At 38.1% G+C, this 18,511-nt stretch overlaps 2 protein-coding genes across 40 annotated transcripts in view; one reads left to right on the top strand and one right to left on the bottom strand.

Moving 5' to 3' along the window:
* The window catches only part of LOC147369943 (uncharacterized), a 172,589-nt gene that overhangs the window by 139,756 nt on the left and 14,322 nt on the right, over nt 1-18,511 (bottom strand). For 12 of the 28 annotated variants that reach the window (XR_015168143.1, XR_015168133.1, XR_015168138.1 and 9 more), the window contains one exon: nt 15,127-15,188. Coding sequence is in view for 3 of the 28 variants with exons in the window: in XM_086413017.1 (XP_086269143.1) it covers nt 662-720; nt 15,127-15,188; nt 16,012-16,262 (372 nt within the window). In the remaining 25 variants the exon portion in view is untranslated. Of the gene's footprint in view, nt 1-571; nt 721-3,817; nt 3,942-15,126; nt 15,189-15,581; nt 15,714-16,011; nt 16,323-18,511 lie in introns of those variants that run through there. The other 16 variants (XR_015168131.1, XR_015168147.1, XR_015168150.1 and 13 more) reach the window with 9 other exon arrangements.
* MEF2C (myocyte enhancer factor 2C) overlaps nt 16,240-18,511 on the top strand; it is a 179,155-nt gene continuing 176,883 nt past the window's right edge. For all 12 annotated transcript variants that reach the window (XM_086413011.1, XM_086412995.1, XM_086412989.1 and 9 more), the window contains exon 1: nt 16,240-16,469. The gene's annotated coding sequence lies outside the window, so the exon portion shown is untranslated. The remainder of the gene's footprint in view (nt 16,470-18,511) is intronic.

Below are 18,511 nucleotides of genomic sequence, written 5' to 3'. Positions count from 1 at the left end.
CAGCAAACCTTCAAAATCAGAACCATTCCTTAATTTTGCTTACTTTTTTATGCAGCTGCATTGATACTACATCGCTAGACAAAAGACAAGAATGAACATTAAGACCTGAGTTTAAGAAAAAACAAACCAGCAACCGTACAGCCATCCAAGGCCCAAGTGCTGAGCTTGTGGGGGAAAAAAAAAACAACAGCCCCCATTTTATTAAATAATAGTGTTCATGCAAGAATGTCTGAAGTACTCTGCAAGGCTAATTAGGACAGATCAATGCACACTTACCTCTTCAGAAGGCTGAAAGGTGTGTAGTGACTACGTGTCATTAAAAATTTACTTGACCATGGGCATCAGATGTCCATGAGAGAATGACCCTGATGAGCACTCTAAGTTTCCATTTTGCTCATATCATCCTTAATGCATCAAAAACACCATAGACACCATCACTATCACACTGCCTCGTAGCAGCTGATGTGCTATATATGTTGGAGAGGGTGGTATCAATTAACTATATTATCTATAAAGCCATACTTGCAATTACTACCACTTCACAATTTATTATTAACACATTTGGCAGGGGTTTTTTTTTTCAAAGTAACATTTATTTAAAGGTTAATCAAAATTCTTAGAACAGCATTTATTATAATGTGATTTTTGATAATTGACTAAATCAGTGGCTCTTAAGAAAAACACCCTTGTCTCGGTCCTGCTCAGGATACACCACAGTGCCTATTTGGGGAAAAGAAATACATATTAGAAATGTTCATTTCAGACCTCGTCATGAAAGATCATATATTAATGTAATCAGGTGGTACATTTACATGCTCATTAGTAATCCATCATTAGTCCAAATGCTCACTATTAGGAATAAATGTACAACGAGTTATTCAGAATACCCAGAAATAGTATTTCTTATTTAAACATTCAGAATCAGCTGACTGAAATAAGTGCACACCTTGAATTTGAACTTTCAAGGCACATCACTAAAGTCAATCAGTTATGTCAGGATACTCTTCTATAATAATCTTAATTATAAAATTCTTGCCCCTCCCTTAAGGCATGGAGCAGTGAGGGAGAGTTCCAGTATCTAAATCTTTCTAATTCACTGTAACTGCAAAAATTCCCAATGAAGTGTGTGTTTAAATTTTATGCTTTAATACATAGCATGCCACTAAAAACCACATTAGTTATGCTTTATGCTATTTAATCATATGTCAAAATCTGTAAAATCTGTTCTAGCATGCTAAGGTAATTTAACTGCAATTAATCAATCAAAGAAATAAATAAAATATAATAAATGCCAAATAATGTAACATCTTAAAAAACAAACCACTATATACACATTTATTCTAAAAATACTTATTAGCCAACACCACTGAAGGAAAAACAGAGTGAAAATTAGATTTACTGAATCTTTTTCCCATTAGTAGCTAGCTTGCTCTACATTTTAAAATGGTTTAAAAAGGTCTTTGCAGTGTTCTGGTTTGCCGACTAAAATGGGAGCAACCTGAGGGTCAGAATGTTTTGGTCTTTATCCGCTGTGCCTAACACAATTTCTCAATTATAACAGGTGTTCAGTGTCTAACAGATAAAAGAATGAATGACTCAAATATGCAGAGACTATATTCTTTCATCATAATGCTTAGCACCTACAATGAGAGTTCTACTTGAATTAAAAATAAATTTTAAGAAGAGCCCTACTTTTCCTTCTGGCAAAAAACTATATATTCTACTTCATTGGCATTCAACTAAAGTTAGTGTCAGTCTCTCCATTAATTCTTTCCTTTTTCATAGAGTCAGTTATGAACCAGCAAGGAAGGTTGGTGATGTGTGTTTGTATTTCTTCCTCCAAATGAAAACAATGATTTTCTTTTCAGGGAATGTAATTTAACAGTTTGAGGATACAGCTTTGGACCAACACTAGGAAGGCCAATAATGAGTCCCGGGTCCAGTCAGCAAGAATTCACCAAGCATCAAGCACATTCCCCACACTATGCTACAAATACAACAGAGGAGTCAAAAGCATGCCCCTGCTTTCCAGACCATAAGTCAGAGGAGAAGACACACATGCATTCATTCAACAAGAATTACTGAGTACACTTTACTCCATGAAGCAAATGGAAGGAAAGGAGGACGGTCAACAAGTCTCAGTTCTCCACCGGGGGCTAACAAAGAAATTAACCAGAAACTGTATGCCAAGCAAAAGGCCATGAATGTCATTGGAAAATATACCGACTAATTCCTGCTGGAACCCTAGAAGAGAAAGCTCTTGAAATCATGGAAGTCTTAAGGAAACAGGTGGCATACAAATAGATCAAGAGAATTTCCCAGATAACATAAATTAGTGCATTCACTAGTGATGAGGGATTGAAAGTGAGGGTCCATAAGTATTCAAAGCATGTTATTCACTTTCTTGATAATGACTGACTTTATTTGTTCTTCTTATCAATTTGTTTTGGCCACATAAAAGGATAACTTCCAGATTAATGATCACTCAGTACAAGGAACACTGAAGAATTTGCCTTACGAGGTTCCTGATGAAACTGTAGCTGAGAAATCCCAAGACTGAAATTATCACAAGGATATTACAACAAAGACTGGCCCCTTCTACCACTATCCCACTAACCCACAAGTGGCTAGCGAGCACTCGACTATGACCAGTCCAAACCGAGTTAATACTGTAAGTGTGAAATATATACTGGACTTGAAAGACTTACTTACAGAAGAAAATATACTGATAACTTTATAGTTATTACCTGTTGAAATAATATTTTTGAATATATTGAGCAGCATATGTATATCATTATTTTCACATGTATCTCTGCACTTTATACTGTGGATTCTAGAAAGTTACTGAACAGTGCTCATCTAAAGGCATTTTAAAGAAGAATGATTTTCTGAAGTATATCATGCTAGAAAGGAAGGATTAAAATTCAGCAGCATGCACTAGCATTTTAATATGATAATCAGATACAAAAATTTTATATAATGAAAATGCATTCTTCCCCAAAATGTATCAATTTTACACCTCCCTTTTATCTGACTGGTAGAAAGCTTAAGTCTAAAAGTCAAGTTACTCAACTCCAGGCTATTTTGCAGCAGGGACTAGATTTTCTGGTTCAGTTTAATCCTACCACTTATTTCTTACTTGCCTCAGTTCCGTTCGTTATGGTAATCATCTTATTGTGAAGTTATGAAAAAGCTTTTGGAACTAGGAAGAGTTAAATAGCAAATAAGAAAGTGGGTGAGGGACGTCCTTGGTGGTCCAGTAGTTAAGAGTCTTCCTTGCAATGCAGGGGACGAGGGTTCAATCCCTGGTCGGGGAACTAAGATCTCAAATGCTTTGAAGCAACCAAACCTGCAGCACAACTAGAGTCTGTGCACTGCAGAGAAAGACCCCATGTGCCACAACTAAGACCCGATGCAGCCAAATAAAATAAATAAATAAACATGGGGAAAAAAAGAAAAGAAAGCGAGTGAGCCTCTGACTATGGTGTTATCAGTGAGAGGCCACTCTCCAGAGACACATGATGCCGGTGGTCCTTCTCCCAGTTACAGGTGTGAGGCAGAATGGCTGTTTGGCCATACTGGGCCAGTTCTCACATTTGGGATCATAAATGCAGCGCTGGCCTCATCCAAGGCTGCCCCCCAAGGCTCAGTGAGATAGACAGGCATAATATTCAAAGGGTACAGCAAGTGCTGAAGTCATCTGCAGCTGTGGGTGCCCGCATGCTAAGGCACTTGGGTCGTATCTGACCCTTTGAGACCCCTATGGACTGTAGTCCAGTAACTTGGTATCAGATCAGGCAGAGGAAGGAGCCACTACCTGGATACCTAGAAATCAGCCGAGGAGTGGTCATTTCAGATCTGATCATATTCTGTAAGACACTACAGTGGAAAGTGAAGAGACAGCATCCAAAGATCCAAGAAGAACTAGCAGAGACCTAGACCTGTAAAGAGAGAAAAGGGGATAGTTTCTGTAACCATGAAGCCAGGCGGGCCCCTGGGGCCAGGTTTAGAGTCAGGGCCTCCAGGATCCACCGGACTACAGAGATTTGAGCTGGGAATGAGCAGTGAGACTAGCAGCTGTTGCTGGGCACCAGATGTACCCACTGAGGGAGAAATAGTCAAAGGCTCTAAATATGCTTCCTATTCTCGTTGGGTTTGGTCCAGGCACTGACGGGCTTGGGTACAGGTGGGAGCCAGTACATTCAGCTCAGTTTTGTTCAAGCACGCGCAGGGCAAGGAAGGCAGATGGTGGCGGTGCCTCTCTTTATAAAGTGGAGGAATTACACTGGTGCTTATGCAACTCTTATTCCAAAATTAATGTTTCAAGGATATTTAAGCTGCCTAGAAAAAAAAACATTTCAGAGCTTCCCAAATCTATGAAAAAGCCACTGCTTCCTGTTAATCCCTATTCCTCTCCAAGAAAAATGCTTATAATATTATTTAATAGTATTATAGAACCAGACTAACATGGTAGAATCTTAAGGTTGCAGGAAAAGCACATAACATGTGGAATGTTATGCAACCTTAAGAGTCTTTATAAGCACATTTTAAAGAAATAAATAAGAATTAGTAATAATTTTCTAAGATATATAGAGATAGGATAAGATACAGAAAAGATCATGGTTATATAAAACTCAGGACCATCCAGTTGGCACAGATTACCAGAAAACAAGAAAGAAATATTCAGCTGTACTATTGACATAGTCTTGTCTGTTTTCTTAAACAGTTTTAAAGGATTTAGCACACAAATAACAGGTTTTTATTTCAGAAAATCAAAATTAATTAAATGTCAAAAAGTAGTATGCAATTGGCTACCACAAAAAAAAAAAAAATTAGAAAAAAAAAATCTCAGGATCTGATCGATAATAAATGACCTGTTAACTCAAAAACGTATTATTTCTATCTTAGGAAAATTTGAAAAAAAGATGGGTCAAAACTCCACTGCTTCATCAATTCTTTTTTTTAAAAAATAAGAATGAGTTCAAAAGATAGAACTAAGTGTGAATTTCCCAAAGTAGATGTAGGAAATTTCACAGTGGCTGCTATGTTCATAGACAAAGGTGCCTATCTGTGCATCTTGAGACCCTATTTCAGGGAGACTCAGATTGGATTAAAAAGTCTACAGATGTTTGCTACCCAGGGAATATTCCTGTAACACACACAGGCACAGACTCAGACACCTTCCTTAGTCCAAGAGCAACTCCAGGGAGGTCTTCTTCACACTGAGAGAGGAGGGGTGAGTTGCTGGCACAGCAACAGCGACAAATAATACCGTAACATTTCTAGTCCATACATCGTAAGCCCACCTTGTCTGGATCTGTGAAATACAGGCACATCCTGGCAAAAGTTCTAAGACAACGGAGTTGTCACAATGTGACAAGAGAATAAATTGACACTGAGTGGCTTTTCTAGTGCTTCCTATTAAATAGGAGTAAAACCAAAATATACCCCCCAACATATAGAAATAATATATACATTCTACTTAGTTTCAAGGGGTAAAAACTTTTATAACTTTTGAAAATGCAAAAGATTTGACAATCTGTCACTGATTTAAAATACATTACAGTAACAAGTGACAACGTATGTACAAAACCCACTGCAGCTCTGTGTTCGTCGTCACGCACAAAGGTTATTTCTAAACAGGTCACAGTCAAGCTTTAGCTGATGCGGGTTGATGGCAGAACAGGGTCTCAGATGAGCCAAAGCTGTGTGTAATCCAAGACTCATTGATATTTAAATCTGGAATTGGTTTTTGAACTTCCATTTGAACATGTCGTGAGAACATGAGATTCCTGTTACTTTATACACGCTCAATCTTATAAAATGTTTGCCTTGTATGGTGAAGATATTTTGCTGAGGTCTTAACGAGTACGGCACATCACTCTGTGTGGTGAGGGTGGAGGAAGGTTACTCACAAGCCTTCTGCAAGTCCCTTACCACTTATGCATGTCCCTCAGATAGAAATGACTTCCCTGATGGAACAATGGTAAAGAATGCACCTGCCAATGCAGGAGACACACGAGATGTGGGTTCAATCTGAATCAGGAAGATCCCCTGGAGTGAAAAGTGGCAACCCACTCCAGTATTCTTGCCTGGAAAACTCCATGAAGAGAGGAGCCTGGCAGTACACAGTCCATGGGGCAGCAAAGAGTCGGACACGGCTGTGACTGACCACACACACAGTTAGAAGTAGAGCCTGACTGGGAAGTTGCAGGAGACAAGGGAGCAGCAGAAACATTGCCTCTGGACTTGAGAATAAGGTATTCCTCCAAACACATACCCCATAGCATTTCCCGTTAACTGAGTATTATTACGATGTACTGTAACTGCTGAGCGCCGAAGAATTGATGCTTTTGAACTGTGGTGTTGGAGAAGACTCTTGAGAGTCCCTTGGACTGCAAGGAGATCCAACCAGTCCATTCTAAAGGAGATCAGCCCTGGGATTTCTTTGGAAGGAATGATGCTAAAGCTGAAACTCCAGTATTTTGGCCACCTCATGCGAAGAGTTGACTCATTGGAAAAGACTCTGATGCCCAGAGGGATTGGGGGCAAGAGAAGAAGGGGACGACAGAGGATGAGATGGCTGGATGGCATCACTGACTCAATGGACATGAGTCTGAGTGAACTCCAGGAGTTGGTGATGGACAGGGAGGCCTGGCGTGCTGTGATTCATGGAGTCGCAAAGAGTCGGACACGACTGAGCGACTGATCTGATCTGATCTGATCTGATCTGATTGTAACTGGATATTTCATTCCTTGTATCTTCCACGAAGTTGTAAGATTTTTAAGGAAAGTGAAAGTGAAAGTTGCTCAGTCATGCCTGACTCTTTGCAACCCCATGGACTACACGGTCCATGGAATTCTCCAGGCCAGAATACTGGAGTGGGTATCCTTTCCCTTCTCCAGGGGATCTTCCCAACCCACGGATCGAACCCAGGCTTCCCACATTGCAGGCAGATTCTTTACCAGCTGAGCCACAAGGGAAGCCCAAGAATACTGGAGTGGGTAGCCTATCCCTTCTCCAGCAGATCTTCCCAACCCAGGAATCGAACCGGGGCTTCCTGCATTGCAGGCAGATTCTTTACCAACTAAGCTATGAGGGAAGCCCTTTTAAGAAAAATCATATGATTTTGCAACAACTAAAAATTCACATAGATGGCTGGATGGCATCACCAACTCGATGGACATGAGTTTGAGTAAACTCCGGGAATTGGTGATGGACAGGGAGGCCTGGCGTGCTGCGATTCATGGGGTTGCAAAGAGTCAGACACGACTGAGCGACTGAACTGACTGAAAAATTCACAACAAGGTGCAAAGAACTGTCCTGTGCCTGTGCATGTACCCTTCCCCAGCCCCTGTCCCCAGGGGTTAAAATCTTGCATAACTACAACAGCGGCGACCCCATGAACTGTAGCCCACCAGGCTCCTCTGTCCATGGAATTTTCTGGGCAAGGATACTGAAGTGGATTGCCATTCCTTTATCCAGGGGATCTTCCCTACTCAATGATCAAACCGGATCTCCCACACTGCAGGCAGATTCTTTACCATCTGATCTACCAGGGAAGCCCAACTACAATAGCAGAACCAGATAATTAACATTGCTACAATCCACAAAGCATATTCAGATTTCACCAGTTATATATGCACTTATTTGTGTGTATGTGTGTGTGCATGTGTAGCTGTATGTAACTTTATCACATGTGTAGCTTTGAGTAACCACTACCACATCAAGACCCTACATCGCAATTACCACAGATGCCCAGCACCCCACCCTTTCACTTCCACACCTACTCCCTCCTCTGCCCTCTCACCCCTGGCAACCACTAATCTGTCCTCCATCTCTACAATTATGTTTTTATTAACTGTTATATTAATGAAAACAAGCAATAATTATCTGCTTAAGATAAACTCTTCATTCAACACAAGTTCCTTGAGGTTCATCCAAGTTGTTACCCTTAACAGTAGTTCATCACTCGTTATTGCTAAGTAGTATTCCACACTATGGATAGATCACTGTCCATTTAACCACTCATCTATTATGGATATTTAGGTATTTCCAGTTTGGGGCTATTAACTAATAAAGCTGTTATGAATATCCATGTCCAAGTTTTAGGGTGAAAATAAATGGCAAGATTTTTAAAGGGATAGGTTGAATTGTATTCCTCACTGGATCTCCCACAATTTACACAATACATAGTAGGCACTCAAAATATTTGCTGAAGGAATGAATAAAAGAACCTCAAAATCGCTTCTAAATGGCAGGAAATAAAACAGGGTTCATCTTATGGAAAAAGCATAGTTAATTGGGAGGGAAAATGTCAGCAAGAGATCCTGGAGGTTGCACTGGCAGTTTAAAGACTTCAGCAGTGTTCCAAAGTACACACACAGGCACACTTCAATTCCAACATTTTTCACTTTGCTTTAAATATTGAGCTTCATGTTAAGATAGTGTTTGAATTAATAGTGAAAGTCGCTCAGTCGTGTCTGACTCTTTGCGACCCCATGGACTACATAGTTCACGGAATTCTCTAGGACAGAATACTGGATTAGGTAGCCTTTCCCTTGTCCAGGGGATCTTCCCAACCTAGGGATTGAAACCAGGTCTCCCGCATTGCAGGCAGATTCTTTACCAGTTGAGCCACAAGGGAAGCCCTTGAATTAATAAGCTATGGTTAAACTTTTTCAGACAAACAATTTAAAGAAACAATTGCAGAGACTTCCTATCCAGCCAAGATGGACTAAGAAGGGCTGGATGTACCCTCCTTCCTAAAACAACAACAACCATCAAACTCTGATAAAATATATGAAACAATGATTTTTAAGACACTGGACATCAGGGAATGAAGAACAGTGATCTCTGAGAGATGAGAAGCCAAGGAGGTGAATCTCATGATTTCCCTGCTTAGTGTCTTGAGGGTTTCTTAGAAGTGGCAGAGAAATGGTAACTCAAGGGACACAAACCTCCAAATTGAGGAAACGGAGCTGAACGCACTGAAGAACAAGGTGGCTACAGTTCCCAGGCCAGAGCGTGCGGCACAGACAACGCTCCTAAAACCTGCAGAGTCCCACTCTGCATCAGTACTCAGATGCAGAGTACTGACCTGAGCAAAGGTGTGAGGAAACTACCCAAGGCTGGTTATTCCTTAGCTCTGAGGAATAAATGGATCTGAGCAATGATCAATACCTGCTAACATCTCACACAGAGAGAGAACCAATAGCTTTTGCTCAGCCTTCTCCAAATGAACCTGGTCAAGTTCCTAGTTTTAATTACCAACTAAGAGGAAAGACATGGGACAAAGGATCTTATAAACAACTCCAAAGGAATGCATTAGCAAATACTAACTATGGAAAGCTCTACAAGCACTATTCAGTTTTCTCAACAAATAAGGAAAAGGGGGGAGACCTACACATTAAAAGGAGGGAGACCTACACATTAAAAGAGAAGAGAAATATCAACCAATTGCAATATATGGATCTTATATGTATTCTGTTTCAAACAGTAAAAAGTAATTAAAAAATTATTGAGACCACTGAGAAAATCTAAATATTGATTGTACCTACTTGATAACAATAAGAAATATCGACTTTTTCTGTGTGGTTTAGGTTTTAGATGTGGTTCATTTTCTCAGTTAAAAAAAAAAGTTCTAATCTTAAAGCTAGCTACTGAAAAATTAAAGGATGAGATGATGTCATGTCTGGCATTGGCTTCAAAATAATTTGGGATGGGATGAGAGGTGGTAATAGGGATATGAGGAAAGAAAAATGCCTATGCCTATGAGACAATAGTTCCTGAAGCTAGGTGTAACTGTACACAAGTTTATACCCTTCTCTCTACTTTTAAATACATTTGGAACCTTCATATAACAAATTAGATAAATAAACCTGTGGAGGTGGTGGTTTAGTTGCTAAGTCGTGTCCGACTCTTTGTGACCCCATGGACTGTAGCCCACCAGGCTCCTCTGTCCATGGGATTTTCCAGGCAAGAGTACTGGAGTGGATTGCCATTTCCTTCTCCAGGGGATCTTCCCAACCCAGGAATCGAACCCAGGTCTTCTGCATTGCAGGCAGATTCTTTACCAACTGAGCTGTGAGGGAAGTCCATAAACTTGAAAACATACCAAAAAAGTACACAGCTGAGGTGGTAACTAAGGGCTCAGAGGTCACAGTCCAAATGAAAACAATTTCTCAGATACAGAGATATCAGAGATGACATTTTATACGGACACTGAAGACCGATATGTCGGATCTCCTCATGGAGGACCACGTCGTCTCTACACAGAACACTGGCTTTTAAGCAAGGATGGACCTTCTCTCTGAAGACCTAACAGCATACAAATGGTTGACTACCTAATCTAAGACACCAAAAGACATCAAAGGAGACCAGAAAACTGGGTATATGCATGTGGTTGTTACTTCTTCCTGTTCTTTTAATAAGGGGAGGTGTTACGAGAGGTCTGCTAGAGCATGTGACTGCCATCCTCCCCACAGCATCCCTGCAACACAGCTCATTCCATTCTGTTTGGCCATTCCCGTGTTTACTGTTTGCTTAGCAACTCCACTTGCTGCTCACGCTTTGTGGTTTCTGGGTTCTGAGGTGAGAGGAAAGGAATCTTTGGAGATGTCCAAAATTCTTTTCTCAAGTCAAACAATTTGTTAGAGGAGAGTATGTATTATCTAGAAACTGTTTTTCTTTCGTTCATTTTTTTTTTTTTTGACAGTAGGAAGGATACTCTGAGTAGCTTGTCCAAGGTTTTCTGCCAAAAGAAATCTCCTCTCTTTTACCTTATCTGAATCCCATCCTCCAAAAGGATATGTTCAGTTCCAATAAATGGAACTCCTAAGAGGATGAGTGCTATATCTTCTGTTTTAAAACAATTCCTCACAGTCAATATCCTACAAATAACCCATATGCTACATATATGCAAGAAATGAGTTGGTTCACTGATTTTTTTTAAAAATCAATGTAATTTTAAATTCTTAGTATTTTAGGTAATCATTCTGTCTATAATACCACTGTACACGTACTATTTTTAAAATATCATCATGCATCCTGATGTTCATTTTCACTAAAGGTCTGAAAAGGCCTTGCAAGTGGATTTAAACCTGATGTGTGCTTTGGAAGCAAAATCAACTGTAGGTTGGCTACACTTTGGGAAGTATATGCAAGGATGTATTGCAGAAATTGTAAGTGAATTCTTCAAAGCAAAGGGAGAAAGGGAAAGATATACCCAACTGAATACAGAGCTCCAAACAAAAGCAAGGAGAGATAAGAAGGCCTTCTTAAGTAAACAATGCAGAGAAATAGAGGAAAACAACATAATGGGAAAGACTAGAGATCTCTTTAAGAAACTTAGAGAAACCACAGGAACATTTCATGCAAAGATGGGCACAATAAAGGACAGAAACAATAGGGATCACAGAAGCAGAAGAGATTAAGAAGAGACTGGCAAGAATGCACAGAAGAACTATATAAGAAAGGTCCTAGTGATCCGGATAATCATGATGGTGTGATCACTCACCTAGAGCCAGACATCCTGGGGTGTGAAGTCCAGTGGGCCTTAGGAAGCATTACTACCAGCAGAGACAGTAGAGGTGATGGAAGTCCAGCTGTGCTATTTCGAATCCTAAAAGGTGATGCTGTGAAAGTGCCACATTCGATATGCCAGCAAATTTGGAAAACTCAGCAGTGACCACAGGACTGGAAAAGGTCAGTTTTCATTCCAATTCCAAAGAAGGGCAATGCCAAAGAATGTTCAAACTACCATACAATTGTGCATATAATTTCACATGCTAGCAAGGTAATGTTCAAAATCCTTCACGCTAGGCTTCAGTAATACATGAACCAAGAACTTTCAGATGTACAAGCTGGATTTAGAAAAGGCAGAGGATCCAGAGATCAAATTGCTTGGATCACTGAAAAAGCAAGAGAGTTCCAGGAAAACATCTACTTCTGCTCTATTGACTATGCCAAAGCCTTTGGCTGTGTGGATCACAAAAACTGGAAAATTCTTAAAGCGGTGGGAATACCAGACCATCTTACCTGCCTCCTGAGAAACCTGCATGCAGGTCAAAAAGCAACAGTCAGAACCAGACATGGAACCACAGACTGGTTCACAATTGGAAAAGGAGTACATTAAGGTTGTATATGGTCACCCCGCTTATTTAACTTACATGCAGAGTACATCATGTAAAATGCCAGGCTGGTAGAATCACAAGGTGAAATCAAGATTGCCAGGGGAAATATCAGTAACCTCAGATATACAGATAACACTCTAACGGCAGAAAGAGAAGAAGAACTAAAGAGCCTCTTGATGAAGGTGAAAGAGAGTGAAAAGCTGATTTAAAACTCAACATTCAAAAAACTAAGATCAGGGCATCCAGTTCCATCATTTCATGGTAAATAGGGAATAAATGGAAAGAGTGACAGAGTTTATTTCCTTAGGCTCCAAAATTACTGCAGAAGGTGACTGCTGCCATGAAATTAAAAGATGCTTGCTCCTTGAAAGGAAATTTATGACAAGTCTAGATAATGTACTAAAAAGCAGAAACATCACTTTGCCACCAAAGTCCGTATAGTCAAAGTTGTAGTTTTTCTAGGAGTCATGTATGGATGTAAAGAAGGACCATAAAGAAGGCTTAGCACTGAAGAATTGATGCTTTTGAACTGTGGTGCTGAAGAAGACTCTTGAGAGTCCCTTGGAGAGCAAAGAGATCAAACCAGTCAATCATAAAGGAAATCAACCGTGAATATTAATATGAAGGACTGAGGCTGAAGCTGAAATTCCAATACTTTGGCCACCAGATGCGAAGTGTTGACCCACTGGAAAAGACCCTGAGGCTGGGAAAGACTGAAGACAGGAGGAGAAGGGGGAAACAGAGGATGAGATGGTGGATGGCATCATTGACTCTATGGACACGAGTCTGAGCAACTCTGGGAGATAGTGAAGGACAGGGAAGCCTGGTGTGCTGCAGTCCATGGGGTCACAAAGAATCGGACAGGACTGAGCGACTGAACAACAACATTTAGAACTTTCATTAAAGTGTTTTTCTTTTTAGACACAGTCTTGTTTACAATAGCCATTTCAAAAGCTGCTACTCCTGGCTTAGAAAACAATGTTATAATATCTTCCCATCAATATTATTAAAAACATTTATCTCTGGAAAAGTTCTAAAAATTTCACTACAATGATAATTCAAATATTAAAGCAAATATAAAAATGACATTATATGATAAGATACCAAAGGATTAAAAAGGTTTAAAAATTCTTTGCAAGAGGGTATTTTAATTTCTGATTAAGCAAAATATAGTACAGTAGCCACTAGTCACATATGGCCTATCTAAATTTAAAGTAATTAAAGTTACATAAAACCTAAAATTCAGCTTCTTCATTGCACAAGCCATGTTTCAAGAGCTCAACAGACACATATGGCTGCTGGTTACCATACTGGACAGGGCAAATAGAGAACACAACCATCGTCACAGAAAGTTTCTACTGAATAATGATGGTCTTTGTTAGAGAGACCACTACCGATGAACTGATGTGCACAGACCAATTTATTTCTGTTAAGTCATTTTTCCTTTGGTATAGGAGGTTGAATTAAACCTCTCAAATTTAAATGATTTTCCTGGAAAATCCATATTATAATGTAACTAAAGTTGTGCGATAAGCACTGCAGTGTAGATTTTCTTTTTCTTCTTGTGACACGGAGAATGGAATTTTTAAAAATTCCATTTCCTCTAGATAAGGAATTATAACATAGCTAGTTTTTCCTTTGAATTTCCATTTTTCTTTCTTTATAACAGTCTGCTCTAACCCTGGTCTGCTTCAAGGTTTACCCAGCGGCAGCCTGACCTGTGTTTTGTGGCAAGGTGTTCCTAGTTGATGGATAGCGCAGTACTGCAGGCTTCCAACTCCACACTGGTGAAGTTCATAAGTAGCATTAAACAAAACCCTCACAGCCTAGCCAGGTTTTCCAACCAGGTGAAGGGTATGTCTAATTTAGTGGAGAAAAATGTTAGTGAGATCATCTCTGTTACTCATGCTTAGCAGTGAACCATGCGGCAGAGCAAAGACAGAAATATAACAGTAACAAAAGTAAATACAAATAATACGAAAAACTCCCAAATCACAGGGCTAAACCAGCTGCTTTTAAACACAACTCCTGAAAACCTTGAGAGAAGTAATACATTTGAATTTAAAAGACTGGTTAAACCATGTAGTTGATCCACGTGGTAAGAAAGAAGGTCTGTAATTACATGAGCATACTTTTAAGTGTTTTCATCAGAAAGTAAAGTGTAATGAATAATCACTTAGTATTAAAAATAGTTTGATTTTAAAAGTAGAAAGGTCATATATGAAAAACATAATAAAGTCCAGGTAAAGAAATACCTGATAGAACAATCCAATTATTTTAGAAATGAATCTTTCACATTGTTGTGAAACTAGATTTCCATAGAAGATTCCATAGTTCCTAAAAAATTACTTAGCACCTTGAAATTAGCCACAGAATATACCTTAGCCTGGGGGCAAAAAAAGGAAGAATAAAAATGCTGAGCCAACCTCCCAAATCATTCTGCAATTAGATTTTTGTATTTTGGAAATTACATTTGCTTTCAAGATTCTTTGGGTCATTTAAACACTCAACATCTCTTTGCTCCCTTGCACACTTCCCAAGCAAGTCTAAAACCAAATAAACTGCCACAAATGTTTACCAACAAAATACCAATTTTCCAAGTCGTTTTTCTTAATTTTTAAAACTTAAGAAGTATTATTACAATTAGGTAACTACTCCTGGCAGAAGGCCTCTGAAATATTGTCTCCTAGACACTAATGGGTCTTTGAAAAGTTGGAAACTCTCAATTCATTAGGACTTTGAGTAGCTGTTTTGTACCTAAGAATGAGAATTCATGGAGAGGTTGTGACTAAACACATAATTTTATGAAATATGATCAAAACATAATGGTTTTGTTATGATGCACATAACAATCAAGAACCTGTTTCTTTTTAGCAAGCTCCTAAAAAGTGCCTCCCGTATAATTATTAAATAAAAACACTCACTTATTCAGTACTCAGCTAAGCTTTTAAACTCTGAATAAGAGAAGTACACAGTGAGAGAGGTACTTACATGGTTTCCTTGGATACTGGATGATGCCATTCAGGTCTATGTTTTTATCTGAAAGTGGTGCCCTGTGGAGAAATGAGGCTTGGTGAGTGGCTGTTTATACATAGTAAGTAAATAAGAACTTTGTTTATTTTACAAAGCACTTTTGATTTTGACCTAGATTTATTTTTCTCGTCACACCCAACTCTTGTAAACGGCAATAATACAGGAGAACAGGTACTTTGTACAATTCTTTTTAACACCATTGAAGGAATCATAATTATTAAAGCAGAAACTCTGAATGCCATGGCTAAGCACATTACTCCTTGGGCTGCTTTATATATCTTGACTACTATATTGACGTCAGATGAATCAATGAACACCGCCTGACTCTTTCTTTTCCTTCAAAAAGAATTGTTCTTGAAGCATCAATAAAGAAGTGAATCTAAAAAATTCACATAAAGGATAAATGTCCTTACTGTAATCAGAGTAAGAGAACTCTAGCTTTAGCCCACTCCTAAACACCTCAGGGTTTCCTTAGCTGCCATTTTAAATATTGTAGTGGGATCCTCGAGTCCCAATCGTTGAAGTGCTATGAGCATACAATTTTGACATTCAGTCTCTCAGAACTACATGTTTTCTAATTTTGGTAGCATGATTAATCCCTCCTATGTGATGAGTTTTAACCGTCTAATATTTCTTTGGATCGAAAAGAACAAATGAGCTACAGCAAAGAATGGCAACTAACTTGAACGCTTCACGCAATTTAATAACCCGAAATGAAGTAAGTGTGTGCTAGGTTTCCATTAAAAAGTTTCCAGCCACAATTAATTGAACAAAAACTCGTCTTGTTCCAAGATTATTCTTGGAAATGTAATTTTGAAGTCTATGTGAAATAAGGAAACTTACTTTTTACCATATGAAAGCAATCTCATTTTTTCAGGAATGATTTTTGGATAGACTTCCGATTTGACATTTTCCATTTGAACGAGCAGCGAAGGGGTTTGGAAGGGGTGGGGGAGGGCAGCAGTTCTGTGTTCTTTTGCCAGCTCTGACAAAGGTCTGGTTGTCAGTGATACCTTTACAGCTAAATTTACTCCAGAGTGACAGGAACAGGTGCACCTCGGCCTGCCAGACACTTGTGCACAGGGATCACGCATCTTACGGCTTGACGATCAAGGGGGGAAAGCCTGGGTCTTCATAGAAAAGGAGAGGAGACAAACGCAGCCCAAACTGGGGGGTTTCTCTTCAAAGCCAGCTGGTCTGGCTTTATTCTACAGGAATTTTTTTACCTGTCAGAGTTTGGACAACAAAGCCCTCAGCAGGTGCTGACGGGTACAACTTCCTGGAGAAGCAGAAAGGCGCTGGTGAGTTTCAATTGCCAAAATGTATTTTTTTAATCTCTAAAAGTTCATTTTGTTATCTTGGAAGAGGCACTGCTGAGGTACCTACGTTCAGAAAGCTGATGAGACCATTGGAATCAGAGCCAACTAACTCAACAGTGGGTTTTCCTGGCGTAGAAAGTAGGGCTGTTACCATTTGACAGTTTTTTAGAGGAAAGAACAAAGTTTTTTTTTTTTTTAAGAAAATACTTTATATTTTTAATGTTGTTCTCACTCATTACTCTCTTCAGTATCTGAAAGATGAAGAATTAATTATGTATATGATACTAGACTATTCAAATAAATACATAAATATCATTTTGACACTTGTTAATCTGTCATAATCTATTCATTCTAAATAAAATGTTATTTTTCAATAAATCTCCAAACTAAAATGTGAAATGGTACATGCTCTTTTCAAAAGTTTCATGGGCTAGAATATTTTATGTGTGCATGTGACAGGAATATGATTAGAGAGAATATGAAATTAATTTTATTTTTAATAAATTTTTAAAACATGTATTGCACAGAATATTTAACAAATAGAAGTGGCAACATTTTCTCATGACAAAGAGTTTCTTTAGAGCAAAGTCTTCAGAATAAACAATACACTACTAAAGCATGTTTTTACGTCACTGATTTCCAAAATTAGCACTTTTATATACTTGGTATTTTTACTTTGTGAATTCAAAACTTTAGGCAAAAATTTTTTTTCAGAATAGGATCTTAATTAATGCAAAATATGGAAAAATGAGACCACATGTTAGGACATATTTTTAAAAAGTGATTCTATTTCAAGGACTCATTCTTTTAACTATGCTTCACAGCATTTCTCTACAAATTGTTGTATAATAGCAAATTGAAAACATTTATTTAAGCAAGTCAGGAGCTTAAAGCTAGGGACTATACATAGTAAACATATGAAACCACTTTAATAACCAAATTCCATATTTGCAAGCAACATGGACTAATGAATGTAAAAGATGCACGCATACATTTATCAAGAATGCTATAAATTATTATGCATAAAATCAATTTTCTGGGCTGTGGGGGGTAGAACTGGTGGTGCTTAAGAAGAGAAATGCTCCTACCAGTATAAATTAATACTATAAGACAACTATTTTACTCTGATGATCCCATAAATAATTTTCAATCTATATGCTTAACACATTGTCACATAGTGGGAAAATAACAAGGTCTGATATTTTTTTAATGACCACTATATCTAAAACAATTTTCAGATCAATGATGACACAGGTATGTTACAAATTTATATGTATCATTCTCTTTCAAATTAATTTAATTGCTGTTTAATTATGAAATATGTGTGGTTTAAAAAACTACCAGAAATTATTCACCCCACCAAAAAAAGTAATGTTTTTAAAACATAATCTCATCTACATTTTAATGAAACAATATTTTGCAATCTCAAAACTCAGATCTGATTTTCATTATAAATTATTACATGTAGAATGTGGTTCAGAAAAGTAAAGTCCATTTTATTTTTTTTTAATTCATGTATTTATTGTGGTTTCAAACTGCTCTTTTTATGTAATATTTTATCAACTTCATCATATTGATTTTGGCACCTGAGTAACCGTGGTCACTGAAAATTTTAGATGACTTCATTAGCCTCTTAAAGAATGAATATGCACTCCATGCACTTGATCATTGTTTTTTAATCTGCTCTGTTAAATCCTATATTTGAAAGAAAGGATTCAATTTGAAAGATGACTACTGCAAAACTGAACATATATTTTTAAGTCAACTTCAGAATTGTATTTATTAAACTTTTATATGCAATACAATTGGCTATAATTATAATATTTGTCATTAACACTAAGTACAAGCAACACAAAAACTTCTTCCAAATTATTTTTTATGACTTCAGTGAATTATTTAAGTGTGACTCAACCTATGAGAAACATTGTTAGGAATAGCCCAAATATTTCTACATAACTAAAATTTATCATTTTAACCCTGCCCTAAGTTATTGGCTTAATCTAAAATTCTATGATAAATTCTTT

This window comes from Bos grunniens, chromosome 7 (assembly GCF_055505025.1).
Source record: "Bos grunniens cultivar Pamir isolate PY7600 chromosome 7, Bosgru_T2T1.0, whole genome shotgun sequence".
NCBI classification, from domain to species: domain Eukaryota; kingdom Metazoa; phylum Chordata; class Mammalia; order Artiodactyla; family Bovidae; genus Bos; species Bos grunniens.
The sequence above is the reverse complement of the archived record's forward strand: the minus strand, read 5'-3'. Positions and strand labels throughout refer to the sequence as shown.